The sequence below is a fragment of the Astatotilapia calliptera genome, chromosome 19 (assembly GCF_900246225.1).
Source record: "Astatotilapia calliptera chromosome 19, fAstCal1.2, whole genome shotgun sequence".
In the NCBI taxonomy this organism is placed as follows: domain Eukaryota; kingdom Metazoa; phylum Chordata; class Actinopteri; order Cichliformes; family Cichlidae; genus Astatotilapia; species Astatotilapia calliptera.
This window is the reverse complement of record NC_039320.1, coordinates 8,975,166-8,990,039: the sequence shown is the minus strand read 5'-3', so window position 1 is coordinate 8,990,039 and position 14,874 is coordinate 8,975,166. Positions and strand designations below refer to the sequence as shown.

The window sequence follows — 14,874 nt, the reverse complement described above, 5'->3', positions numbered from 1 at the left end:
GTTGATACGCCTTAATTGTAGCAGTGTTTCCTAGAGCCCGAGACACTAAGAGAATTTCCCCAGAGGCCTCCACCTTTCAATCAGCCACACCTCAAAGGTGCACTGCTACAACCCCCATGCCCAATCAGTCTGCACAGTATGAGCACAGCTCCCCAAACAGCCTTAAAAGATTAACAGTTTCACTTCTTGCAGATCACCAAATAATCATACGTCACATTACTTCAGAGGTGTCCTAGAGAAGCCTTAACAGTGGAATTCAGTGGGGAAATTAATGAGGAGAAACTGTTGGTCTAAATACATAAAGGAGTCTGCAAACAAGTACATTTTCCAGTCTAGTTATCACAATAACATATCTCACTGGGATTTCCCCACATGCATTATTTGCTTTATCACACACGGACACAAGAAAGTGCACTTATTATGAAATCATAAACCTCAGACTGGACTTCTCAGAACTCATGTATATTTTGATAAATCACATGACCCTTGTTGTGATACCAACCATAGATACAGTTTCCAGGAAGGGCATAAACACAGAATAGTCATGTCTGGTTTCAGAAACCATTTTCATGTTGTGGTGAATATTAATATGTCAACATGGCAAAAGTTTTAAACCAGACACTGCTCAGGTGCTCTTTAGCGACAGTTCTCCAGGATATCTGAAGCTTATCTTTGGCTGTGGGCTGCTTTTTCACCCATTTTCAGTCTGTGAAGGAATGTTTTTCTGCTTATTAAGCATCTTGACACTGACCTAGCGATGCGTCTATACATAACAAACATTTGAGCAAAGAACCCAATTTAAACTTGGACTGGTGTAAAATTACATTTTTGCACCAACAGGTTGCTTCCCAAAGAGATGTTAGCTGGAAAATGTAAAGGAAGTGAACACATAGGGAAGTGGAAAAGAAGTGGAAAAATAAAAACACTGTGAAAGTCATGATGATTTTTGAGCCTCTGGGGCAGATAAAAAGAAGCACAACCCCTTTGATGTTTCACACAATGTGAATCCAGAGTTTGTCCTTTATCCTGTCAGTGCTGATGGCAGACTTCACATGACACTTCCAGAGGTAATAATCTGGTAACTATATTGATTTTAATGTTGTGACTGACTAGTTTAAATAATGCTTGAGCCCCGGGATAATTTGTAAATCTGTAAAGCATGCAGTATGGATTACCTAAGTACAGTTTATTTACCTTTTTTACACCCAGTCAGTAACAAATAAAGTCAGAGAACAAGACTCAACCTTTGTATTTGAATGTCTGCAGAGGCACAAGAGCAGTGTCGGGTTACAGTGGAGTTAGTGCCTGAGCTCCTCCAGACTGCTATAACACAAAGGACCTGCTGCTCACGCCACCTCAGCTGCCCACCTCCGCCAGCCTTCACTGGATGCTAAGGTGTCACCAGATATGATGTTAAAAAAAAAAAAGAAACAAAGCAAAGAAACAAAATCAACTCAGGTTTTTAATCAGCAGTTTTTAATCCATTTTCAGCATAATAGGGGAACATAAAGCAAAAAAACAGAGCAAGAAGGATAATCTGGGACAAAAACACTCACAGTGACTGGCCATGCAGGTACAGAGTACACATTACAGGAGGAATCCTTTAAATTAATGACATATACGTTATATAATAAGAAAACAGTACAAATAAGTAAGCAAAAATAAAGAAACATCCACATTAGAAAAATATTTGCAGCATTTAGATAATAAGCTATTTATAGTGTTGTATGCTCTGTATATGTACTATGTGCTGTAATGCTATAGGACACTGAAAGTGCACGCCCTGGTGCTGCATTACGAGTCTCCGAGCTTCCACAGCTGGTTTACATCATTAACCCTAACATGGGGGACCTGGCTGGAAGTAGGGGGGATCATTGTTATTATATTATATTATATTATATTATATTATATTATATTATATTATATTATATTATATTATATTATATTATATTATATTATATTATATTATATTATTAGCATTATTGCAGCAAAGAGTCTGAGAGCTTCCACAGCTCATAGCGCTTTGAGTACTCCAGGAGAGTAGAAAGGCGCTATATAAGAATCAGTCCATTAACAATTTCCCAGAGAACTTTTCACCTGTGCACCAATCGCTCACAGCTAGTGGAATTACAATCAACACTGGGATCAACGCTGTAACAGGATACAGTTTCTAACACTGAGCTGAGGTTTGTCTGTGTGGGAAGAAATCAATGACCTTTCATCAGTCACAGCGTTTTTTAGCATTGATGAGGCCACAGAAGAGCCTCAAACTCCTCAAAAGGAGGAACTCTTACATTAGAGTTTGGCACATCAAGCCTCTAATATCCTGTAACATGGATTTCATGCTGTAACTGTCTTGTCCCAAAAAGCCGCCCGGCAAAATATAGAAAAGCAAACCCGCAGAGATGATATATTAATGCAAGCATACTGCTACTTAAGTAATGCAGGGGAAAGGACGGAGAAAGCATGGCTATAGATTTATCGTGCACCGAGAAGCTGCTCTATCCTCCTCCTGTCTCCACATCAGCTTTTGCTTGCGGAGCCTTCTTAAACATCACACGAGGGTAGATGCCTCCAGTCTGGCCACAGCATTTACTATCAAAGACAGAGCATTAGTTAGACCATGTTGGATGAGCATGTCATTAAATACAGCTGTTACAGTCAGATAGATACCTCCAAAGTCTAAATTGGTAGCACAGGAAGCACACAAGGCCGATCAGCAGGACAATGAAAGCTGCTGCAATGACACCGATCTGGGAAGGAGGCACTCCTGAAAAGACAAACAGCCAACAACATCTAACATCATCTCAAAGGTCAAGTAGTTTGTTCAAAGGTACAAAAACAGGCATTTTCTCAGAGCTTAATACCAGTCTTGAGAAATCTGCATGCAGTTGCACTACAGTCATAATAACGCCACAAATAAATGCTGTAACGCTCCACAGCGAGGCCATTTCTTGTAAATATCCATGATGCTAGGATTTCCATGTAAACATCAAGTATCAAAATTACCAAACATTCTTCTAACGTAACCCCGCTGTATTGTCTCTAATAGAGATCCAGAGACTTTGGACTATATAAAAAAAATGATATTTTTATTTCACCTTTGTCTCCTATTGTTTCTTCTTTTTCTGGCAGGCAGGTGACTGTAAAAGAATATTAGATGTTCACATTAGACTTAAAAGATGGAGGAAAAACATGACAGAATGCAAATAAGAGAAGGAGATATTCAGAATAATGCTCGTCAAACGTGTTCAGTCTGTTAGTGATACTCACCAGTGCAGCTGGCCATATAGTCCTTTGGTGTCCCCTATGAAGAAAAAAATAAAGACACCGGGATAATGATTAAATGTTTTCTGGGGGTTGGCAGAACAGCGTGTTCAAATTAATACTTTTATTGTTGTATTCTAAGTATTTCAGCATGTTTATATTTCTGCTGTTAACTAAACCTCCCCCATCAAAACTAGAGTTTCTAATTATGCTGACCACTGTTGGCCATGGAAACAGTGATACCTCAGTCACGCAGGTTCCACTGAAGATCATGTTGCCGATGCATTTGGAAGAGACAAGTTTGCCAAATCTGCTCATCGTCACCGGCTCCATTTTATTAACGTGAGTTGCAACCACGGTTTGCTGAAACACAAACCCTCCACATTCTATCACAACAAGCCAGGCTGCACGTAAATGAAGTACAACCCCATGTAACCTGCATTTTCATACATATTGATGGAAGCGCTAATGTGAAGTTAAGACTTGGTAGTAACTGTTACACATCAGAATACGTGAAGCTGCTCTGGTACGGTTTACTTACAGATGCGTTGGACCAGGTGAATGTGCAGCTGGAATCACTTGGACCCTGAGCATAAGACAGATCTGGGATGTTATATGTTGTCTCATGATCACGCTGAGTGACGTTGCACTTGTGTGCACCACCAAGATGAAGTAAAACACCTGACAACAAAAAGTGTTTTAAAGTTAAAATAAAAATATAATTGTGCACGTGAAAATGGGTTATTTTCTTTTTCATGAATCTCTGGAGGTTCGATGTTTACAGACAATACCTGAAGTTTAGACACAACGAACTTCAGAACTAACAGAATAACTTTGCAGATTACAGCATTGACATTAATCAGATTAACACACTATGCTCTGCGCTCCTTTCCGGGTGTGGGTGAGTGGTTGGGTGTTAAAGATCCCTCGCGTGCCATGACTTTAAACTCCTCACGTGTCTCGGAGACTTTGTGAGATTTTAGCCATGGAAATGAAAACCACAAAGAAACAACTACAACTTCAGGAAGGGCTCGCATGAATATTTACTGCCGATTACTCGAACGCGTTTACAGGCTAAAAGTTTTGACGTGCCGGTGACACAAACCGGAATAAAACAGCTGAGTAGGTGCGCGGATTACTGATAAACACATAAACACAATTTCCTCTCTGCCCTACAGGTTACAGTGTTTGTTTGTTTCCAGTCAACCCTTTAACAAATAATCTGATGAAGTTACTCACTTATCCCCATGGCTGCCGACACCATCCCCATCTTGAACGTGTTCTGCTTTGCCAGCTGACTGCAGGTGTATTTCCCGTTTATGCGTGAGGGAGCAGGAGGGGTAGGTGGCGTGTAATTCCAGAATAACCAAACCAGCTTGTACACCCCTCCCACATCTCATATCTCATAGCGCCTTTTCTTTTCTTTGAATAGCCAAAGCAAGAAAGTAAAGCCTGAGCAACAGGCTACTGTCTATGGAAAATAACTTTCCAGGTCAATCCTGGGGACACCACCTGTTGTCTCACATGTCAAAAAAGTTGTTACTACAAAACTGACCCGGGTATAATCGAGTCCGACTGAGGGCGTAATTGACCTGTAATTAAATGGAATTTGAAATTACAATGTAATTATATTTACTTACACATCCTTAAAGGTATAGGCACACTAAGGGGGGTAACAAGTCAGATTTTTAAAGGAAACAAAGACATAATTATACTGTGTAAGTACAATGTCATGGTAACTTTGGTAAGTATTATATGGTAATATATTATATTATATGGTACCTATTCCCCCATCTTACATAATAAGTCCATATCCAGTGCATGACAGTGTACTATTATTTCGTTGTACATTCTTGTATAATGATGATAAAGTATCTTATCTTTCTTAAGTACGTGGTCCTTTTTGTTATGCGGCACTTTTTTTCTTTTTTTTTCACATGGCCTTCATGCATTCCTGTTTCCATCTGGGGCCTCTGTCTTCCAGTGCTTAGCTAGCTTCCTTTTAAGAGGTATTTAGACAGCTGATAGGCCATCCTGTGGACACACCCATGCCTCAGCAGGTGATCACTGTCAGCTAATTGTCCCATGCCCAGCCATTCCACAGTGGATTAAAACAATGTCAAATAACACACTAAAAACATGCAATACAAACAGAATAAAATCATGCAAATAAAAACTACACTTATAAATAAGCATTAAAAATCAGAATAAAACCAATATAAAAGATAAATAGAAATTTCCACTGTGTGACATTTATATATGTGTATATATGCTATATTTATTCTTATATTTGTACTCCGTCATTCCCCTTTATTTGGTGTTCCAACTCTGTAACATGCAACTTCTGTTTGTGCTGTGCTACTGGAAACTGAATTTCCCAGAGGAACCCACCTGAGGGATTGATAAAGTTTTATCTAACCTAATCTAATCTTCTGGAAGAAGATGGACTCAGTGGGCTCGGGTCCCATTAAACGCGTTCTGTCTATGTGAACTTTGCAGGAGGCCCAGTTAAACCGTGATGAGCAAATTCTGCCCCATGTTTCCAGAGAACAGGCCTCCGCTGTGCAACAAATTTGTGCATTAAAAGATATGTTGGATCCCTCAGAAATGAGAAGTCTCTAATCAGCCATCTTTTCCCTCTTTATCTACAAGTGCTTCTTTGATCTGTGCTGTCCACGCACCTCCTCCACCTCCCGAGCATCCGGAGCGCCCGCTTCCTTCGCCCAAAACGTTTACGGGTAAATCAGATGTGCCTTGATTTTCCACCAACAAAGTATAACTTATTAGACAGACAATGCTAAGAGTGCTTTCATGGTTCTGCTCTCACGGAGGAGAGCTTTAAAGTGGGCACATTCTGTCCCTTCCTTCCCTCCCCATCTCCAGCTGCCTCCCTCTTCCCGCTCCACCACAACCACCCACACATGCAGGGCCTTGGAGTAGGGGTATGTCACCAGGGTGCAGAGGAGGCTACCCCCCCCCCCCCCCCCCCCCCCCCTCTGTCCCCTTCTGGCTGCCTCTGCCTCAATTTTATCCCACAACTTAGACATTCACATTACTCACACTCTCATTATGCATACATATAGGATCTTGGGGGTGGGCACAATACACAGAGTCCAAATTACCATCAGGGTGTACACTTCACCCCTGGCGTCGTTGCCCACCTCTCAATTTTGAATACACGTAGACATTGAGGGCTAACAGGAGGGACTATGCGCTTACCTGCTGCTCTCTGGCAGGTAGCTCCATGCCCTCCTGGGTTTTAATTGCACCTTAGAACACACATGCATCAACACTACAATGAGCGGGTGGAGGGAGGTTTGGAGTCTTCTCTCACCCCCATTCTCTGCGGCCTGCTGGAGCGGGGGGGCTAGGAGGAGGAGTTGGCCGTCCAACTGCGGTCTGGAGTGTGGGGCCTCCCTGCTGCTACGGAGTCGGGGCGGTCTGCCTCTCCCCACCGCAGGGAAAAGGGTAACACCACCTGGGTCTGGGTGCAGTTCCCCCCTCCAGGGGCAAGGGTACCTAGACCCGGTTTGTAGAGTACGCTTGGGGAGTGTGATCGTGTTAGGCCTCTCGGCCGGGGGCTCGGTCACTCAGGCACAGCTGGCTGCCGGCGGAGCTCATGGGCGCGTCACTGCAACTCCCCCTGGCTTCTGCTCCGCGGCTGCTGAGTGAGCCCTCATCTGGGACTCTCCTCAGCTCTTACTGGGACAGTGGCGCGGCTGCCCCTCTGTTGGTCTTCCTTGGTCTCTTGTGTTCTGGGGGCCTCTGGATGTCTGGAGTTTTGATCTCCTCCATACCTGCTGTTATGATATTTTGATACCACGGTAAGCATTTACAGGATATTGTTTTATACAGGAAAACTGTTACTCAATAAGGCCGATCTACTAGTTGTTTTTCTCTTTCTCTGTGACCCAAGAATTAATGTGTAAGACTTACAGGCTGGTACCTCAAGGTCGAAAACACCACAGAGATGAGACCACTTCCTTACTCCCATCCTCCCTTTTTCCTTATCTCCTGGAAAAGGCTCGTTAAAGGCTAGGTGGTTTGTTTCAGAATTCACTGATGAAAGAACTCTGTATTTTATGTCTAGGAGTGTATTTTGCTGGGATGATCATAAATTGTAGCTGAACTGATAAACTACACAAGGGATACTTTGCTCAGAAGGCAGGAAGACGTTTCCTTATTTGGTCTGTACCGGTTTGAACTGGGAAAGCTGACACACGAACCTTTTTTCATCTATATAAACTGCTGTGTATCAAATAAACCTTTGAGTCGATTGGGAAGGCAACCTAAAGCAGTCTCTGTTTTCTTGTTCTCCCAAGCTGCTCCCGAGCTCGTACTAACACGCTGAATGGCATACCTGAGTGTTACTTTGAATAATTAGGAGTCTTATAAGGAAAGGACAAAACTCTGCTTATCGCTCACGCCACGGAGGAAACCCGGGAAGGCAATTTCCTTCAATCTTGGTGTCAGAAGTGGGATTACTGACAGAAGGTAAATATGCGTCTTTCATATTTATATAAAGACCTATTATACCTCTCTCAGTGATCGATCCATAAAAAAACGGGATATGCTGACGAAGTTTCACTTAGTGATCCAGAGAGATACACTGACTGACTTCCTCAGTCCCCGAATCCATAAAAAAACGGGATATGCTGACGAAGTTTCACTTAGTGATCCAGAGAGATACACTGACTGACTTCCTCAGTCCCCGAATAAAGTAAATTAACCCTTGTGTGGTGTTGGTGGACACAGGAAGTTGCCTGTTGTCTTGAATATTTTAATTTTGTTTAAAAAATAATAATAATAATAATAATTAATTGTTTAATTAAACGTACGTTAAAAAGTGAGAAGTTGCTCACTCAGAAAAAGTGACACAGAAAGTTGCCTGTTGTCTTAAATACTTCTCGTTAAGTGAGAAGTTGCTCATCAAAGAGTGACACAGGGAGTTGCCTGTTATCTTGAAACGTACGTTAAAAAGTGAGAAGTTGCTCACTCACAGAAAGCTAGTAAATAATTAAATTTAATTTTGTTAAAAAAAAAAAAACGAAAGAAAACTGAAAACGGGTCTCACAGACCCGATTACCATACAAGGGTTAAAAGCAGTAAATTAAAAGCAGAAAGACACAGGAAGTTGCCTGTTGTTTTACGAGAAGTTGCTCGTTAAGTGAGAGTTGCTCACACAAACAAAAAATTGCTAGCAATAAATTTAAAGTGACCTCAGCTGTGCCGCAGCGAAAATACTAACCTAAATCCTCCTAGCGTGTAAACCCCTCTGGAAATCACTGAACATGGGTCAGAATTATTCAAAGACCACAGACAGGTCCGATAAAAAATCTAAAGTACCTGTAAAACCAAAAATTAATAAAATACAAAATAAAGTCTCAAATAACGGCTCAGTACAACTCCCATTTCCGGTTACGTGTAACCTACGTCCGCGAATCGGTGAAGACGTCCATGATCACGTATCCAGAACATGCGGGAGTGCTTATGTGACTGACTTTGTTTACAACTTAAGAAGTTCAATGCATTCTAATTTCTTTTCGGAGCCTTATCCCGAACGATTATCGCCAGAAAACAGGTCAGTAGAAATGTTGAATATCATTTGTGATAAGAAAAGTAGTCTGCTTAAAAAGTCCTGTAGAAAATATATGATAGAATGCCGCGACGTGATGCATCAAATGTTACCGCTATGGACAAAAGGAGGGTAAATAATGAAAAAGTCGCCGATTTCTTTAAGAATCTAAAGAAATTCCTGCTAACAATGTCCAGAGACAAAATTGACTTAAATGCAGTAACTATGTGTAAACAGAAGCCTGATGAATCCATCCTAGTATTCATAAAACGCTTTATGCACTGTTGGACAAGCTAGAGGTGCAAATTTAGCTCAGTTTTCCAGCAGCCGCAGACACCCAAAGCAAAAATGAATTTGTGTATTTCATTTAACATAAAGGGTGAAATGTTTGCTGACACTGATAACAGCTTATGTTTTCTCTGCCCTATGTACCGACATGATGGAGAAGGAACATCCTCTGTGTCAGCTGGACCCTCAGCAGAGAATGAACTCAACGTCCTTTTTGTCCGGTACTCTATGTCACACACTGTGCCAAAAAAAAAAAACGTGTACAGACGCCACTAACAGGTAATCCCATGACTGGGAGCCACACTTTTGTTTCTCTCACACTGTTCAACAACATGATAACTGCTCACACAAGTGAAGGTCAAACAGTGATTTTGTTACATAACTCAGACATAGTTTATGACATAACTACACCATGTCGACACATAGATCTAACCTATCCTATCCACTGTACTATTTCTGCAGTTACATTGCCAGCTGAACACCAGAATATGACATTGTGGTCTAAAAGTGAGAATGATATAGGATTTATTGACTGTACACTTTATCACGTACACCTATTAAAACATAAAAAAGCAGTATATGTCAAGCAGCATCCCATTTCCACGGAAAAAGCCGCAGCTCTAGATGTCATGATAGGAGATTTATTGACTACAGGAGTAATAAAGCCCACACTCCTGTCAATCCTGTGCCAAAGCCTAACAAACCTGGCGTATGGCGTTTCATACAAGACTTAAGGCAAATTAATGCAGTCAACATTCCTCTGCCACCTCTCGTTTCAGATGTTCACAGCATATTGACATGCATTGCATACACATTTTACCGTGGTGGATTTATGCTCCGCTCCTTTTTCTCAGTACCTGTGACACACAGCCGTTATTTGCATTCACACATAGAAATAAGCAGTACACTTGGACTCGTCTGCCTCAAGGCATGATAGACGGCCCTGCTGCTTTCTCAATGGTGATCTGTGCTACCCTGGACAGCTTTACTCCTCCTGAGGGCTGCACCCTGATCCACACGTGGATGACCTCCTCCTCTGTGCTGAAAGTGAAAAACTATGTCAAACTGCTACACACATGCTTCTCCAGCACCTCCAAAAGACTGGCCACAAAGCATCAGCAAAGAAAATGCAGTACTGTCAGACTTCTGTTCAATATTTGGGATTCACACTGTCTCACGGAAAACGTTCCATGACTGCAGACAGGGTCAAAGCTGTGACCTCTGTCCCTCGTCCCACTACACAGGAGGAAATGTCGTCCTTCTTAGGCATGGTGAACTATTGCAGACAGTGGATACCAGACTGTTCTTTTCATGACCACATTCTGCGTGACTGTTGTAAAAAAGACAAGCCTCCTCGAATACTGTGGTCCACAGAAATGACTGCCTCTTTCAATGCATTACAGGGAGTGCTGACCTCCGCCACTCAAAGGTGCTGTCCGTGGTTGTTCAGGAATGCCGGCCTGCCTGAGAGCAGTAGCAGCTTGCTCTATCATGATAAGGGACTGCGAGAAGCTCACACTCTCACATGACACTATTCTACACACCAATCACCAGGTCACGACCATTGTAGCAAACATAACTAAACAACATATGCAAATCTCACTATAAAAGCGAGCAGCACACCTGATTCGCCAGCACATTTATTGATCCTATGCTGTGTTCTTCTGACCGACAGGATGGCTCAGACAGGCTTGACGATCATGACTGCATGACACGTATACAGGAATCCACAGCACCATGTCCAGATTTAGAGCAAACACCTATCTCAGACTCAGCCACGGTTTATGTGGACGGGTCCTGTTCAAGGCCGAATGACAACTCATTTCTTTGTGGCTATTCAGTGGTAACAGTGCCTGACATCATACTAGAGGCTCACTCATTACCATTTCACTCAGCACAAAAAGCAGAGCTCATGGCTTTAATACGCGCCTGTGAGCTACATTTGGATAAGCATGTGACGATTTACGCACACAGCCGCTATGCATTTGGCGTTGTGCATGACTTTGGCACATTGTGGAGACAGAGAGGATTTAGATCTGCTGATGGAAAATAAATTGCTAAATTGTGATTTTGTTCAAAGACTTTTTCAGGCTATACAGCTGCCATCGGCCGTTGCAGTTGTAAAAACGAAAGGACACAGTACAGCTGACACAGACGAAGCAACAGGTAATGCCTTAGCAGACGTGACAGCCAAGGCTGCAGCTGCATCACAGCTCCCACCTCCGCAGGAAGTATTATCTGTGCCCCTACAGCTGCCACTTGTTACACTCCCAGACTATTTAGACACAAATGTTGATTTAAAATTCATACAAGAGCAAGCCTGTGCATAGAATAATGACTGTACCTTAGATGACAGAGATGGCTTATACAAAATCTTAAGGGTTTGATTGCCCTCCCATATTCCCTGATGCCAGTCCTTGCCCGACATTTTCACTGTGTGAGTCATGTCGGACAAAGAGGGGTAATAGGGGCAATAAAATTAAGATTTGTAATTGAGAAAACATCACATGCAGTAAAAAGCATATTAGCAACCTGCCTAACATGTGCACGAACTAATGTAGGAAAATCAAAAGCAAAACATCAGCATTTACCACAACCAGATTTTCCATTTCATACATTACAAATTGATTTTACACATATGCCAGCACAAGGAAGTATCAAGTACTTACTGGTAATAGTGGATCAATTTAGTAAATGAGTAGAAGCTTATCCAACCTCAAAAGAAACTGCAGAAGTAGTCTGTCAAAAGTTGAGCAATGAAATAATACCCAGATTCGGAATACCTCACCAAATTAACAGTGATAGAGGATCTTCATTCACATTAGAAGTAATTCAAAAGTGTGCTAAAACTTTAATGACCTGTGTCAAATTACTTACTCAAGTCCTGTGTGAGATTAGAATGACTCAATCTGAAGTAACCAAATTATTTCCATTTGAAATAAGACTATTTCCAAGACCATGGTCAGCTTCCAGAGGGGCACCGCTAGTAGAAGGTGATCTATATTGCATTGTCCACTGATGTTCACAACCTGGTAGAAAAACTGAATAATAACTATCAGAAAGTTTGTCTCTCTCAGCTTTTCCCCTCCACAGTTCCACCAGTGGAGACAAGGAGACGCATGTTGGAGAAGCCACTAAAACCAAGGACACTCTGGGAGGCCGCGTTTTCCAGCCCCCAGGCTTTACTGGCAGTGACGAAGAACCAGCATCCTCACAGACGGACAACCTCAGTGGATTCATGCCAGCAGGGTTAAGACCAGCCCAATCGGACCATCTCAGGCGTCGGATCAAGCAGACGACATCTCCGGCGAGCCAGCGCCCGGAACTAGAGCAAATAAACACACGGGTAGACGACATCTCAGGCGAGCCAGCGCCCGGATCCAGTGCACACACGCAATCACTGATTAACACACAACGTCTGAAAGAACAACAACAAGGTACTCAAACATCCAGCAGGAACAGAAAGCCAAAAGTACCACATGATGTCTAACCTGATAAAGCCAGACTCATTTCATCCTGATAATGGAGAAAATGAAATGCCCATTGTCATCATACGACGCTTATTCAATGTCTCTCGAACCTGGGACCAGGCCAGGAGACAACTGAAGAACTGTTTTTCTTATATACTTTCTTATATATTTAGGTTATTTATCATATCTATCGCATTAACCTTAGGATTTCTCTTTGCTATTTTGTATTGTAAACTGCAACCATGTTCATATTTCTGCAGGTCATATTTTGCTGACTATACCTCATGCTCCATTTTGCAAGACACCTACTTAATGCACTCATTACGTTCCCTAAAATCAGTAAATAGCAACATAGACGCCACTAATAAACCATCTTATGCGCCCTCTAGAACAGGAGCTAACGCCTGGTATGAAAATGCCAGAACAGCCGCTCGTGATTTAGGAAACAGTAACTGTTATGTCTGTTCAAAGGCTAATCCAGAACAGGTAATAGTAGGATACCCCATATCCGGTTTCCCCCTCACTGAGGGACTAGAGAAAATCAGCGGAAATAATGCTCTCTTTAAAGACGCTTTACAGTTGACTCTGAGCCCTCTCGACTGCCTACTTAGACACACACACACACCAACTAACCCTGAGACTCCATTAGGCGAATTATTGAAGTTATCTAATGACACCGCGGGGACCAGCGCCCCAATGAAACGCCCTAAGAATAGGTTAAAGCCCTCACTACCCCTAGGACAGATCCCTCTCCATTTTAATACTAGTATGATATGTCTGCGCAGATTAAAGTTAACTGGCCCAGACACACACATAGATTATACAAAGGATAACTACACATTTTTCTCTGACTCCCCAGGTGCACGCTGTAATGAGACATGGCTAGCTGTCTCTGTGGCTGAAGTTTTATCATATCTGGAGGAACACACACACAGTTCAAGTTCGAGCAGAGACCCGATCATTGTTCCCCCAGACGGTGTATTAAATGACACTGACTGGGGGGAGTTAGTTAAATCACACATGGTCACGCGCCTGACCAGACCAATCCCACATGCTTATTGGATGTGCAATAATACTCTTAGATTAGCCCTACCTGTTAATTGGACCGGTACCTGTGGTCTAGTAACCGTTGATGTATGCTGTACTTTCATTCCCAATAATACCGCTCCTAACGGTTCATTCACACAAGCTATGAATAGACTTGAAGCATTGAAGATAGAACTAATTGCCAATACAGGTCACGGTCAGTGGCTACATAAGTGGCTACAGGACACGTTTGGGAGATGGAAGGAACTAATTGTAGCCTTTGTAACCGTTGCAGCATGTTTTCGATGATTATTGTCTGTTGTGTGATACCATGTATACGCTCTCGGAATTTTTGATATTAAGCTTCCTCAAAGGACCAGTTACATTTATGATTTGTTTCACATTTATGATTTGTCTTTATATTATGTTATTACATTTGTGATTTTTCCTTTCTATTTGAGTTATTATTTTTAAAAAATAATAAAAGAGGGGAACTGTTATGATATTTTGATACCACGGTAAGCATTTACAGGATATTGTTTTATACAGGAAAACTGTTACTCAATAAGGCCGATCTACTAGTTGTTTTTCTCTTTCTCTGTGACCCAAGAATTAATGTGTAAGACTTACAGGCTGGTACCTCAAGGTCGAAAACACCACAGAGATGAGACCACTTCCTTACTCCCATCCTCCCTTTTTCCTTATCTCCTGGAAAAGGCTCGTTAAAGGCTAGGTGGTTTGTTTCAGAATTCACTGATGAAAGAACTCTGTATTTTATGTCTAGGAGTGTATTTTGCTGGGATGATCATAAATTATAGCTGAACTGATAAACTACACAAGGGATACTTTGCTCAGAAGGCAGGAAGACGTTTCCTTATTTGGTCTGTACCGGTTTGAACTGGGAAAGCTGACACACGAACCTTTTTTCATCTATATAAACTGCTGTGTATCAAATAAACCTTTGAGTCGATTGGGAAGGCAACCTAAAGCAGTCTCTGTTTTCTTGTTCTCCCAAGCTGCTCCCGAGCTCGTACTAACACGCTGAATGGCATACCTGAGTGTTACTTTGAATAATTAGGAGTCTTATAAGGAAAGGACAAACTCTGCTTATCGCTCACGCCACGGAGGAAACCCGGGAAGGCAATTTCCTTCACCTGCTTCATACCCTGGAGGACGGGGCTGTGGCTCCCCACACTCCCTAGCAGATCGTTACATGGAGAAACCTTTGGAATGCAAGCGCGCTGATCC

The 14,874-nt window shown here is 42.2% G+C and overlaps 1 protein-coding gene and 1 long non-coding RNA gene across 3 annotated transcripts; one reads left to right on the top strand and one right to left on the bottom strand.

Moving 5' to 3' along the window:
* Window positions 1-3,273: 3,273 nt before the first annotated feature.
* Window positions 3,274-4,002, bottom strand: LOC113012106 (uncharacterized). The gene is made up of 3 exons (XR_003270646.1): window positions 3,809-4,002; window positions 3,511-3,630; window positions 3,274-3,307 (listed from the first exon to the last, which is right to left on the bottom strand). It is a non-coding gene; the product is annotated as an uncharacterized LOC113012106 (long non-coding RNA).
* Window positions 4,003-8,363: 4,361 nt separating this feature from the next.
* LOC113012105 (uncharacterized) lies at window positions 8,364-14,057 on the top strand. 2 transcript variants are annotated; one of them, XM_026152091.1, is made up of 2 exons: window positions 8,364-8,848; window positions 12,208-14,057. In XM_026152091.1, exon 2 carries the CDS (start codon window positions 12,610-12,612, stop codon window positions 13,933-13,935), a length of 1,326 nt encoding a protein of 441 aa, XP_026007876.1. In that variant the 5' UTR covers window positions 8,364-8,848; window positions 12,208-12,609; the 3' UTR covers window positions 13,936-14,057. The 2 variants fall into 2 exon arrangements, with proteins under 2 accessions (XP_026007876.1, XP_026007878.1); XM_026152093.1 differs by lacking the exon at window positions 8,364-8,848 and adding an exon at window positions 10,585-12,123.
* The last annotated feature ends 817 nt before the right edge of the window (window positions 14,058-14,874 follow it).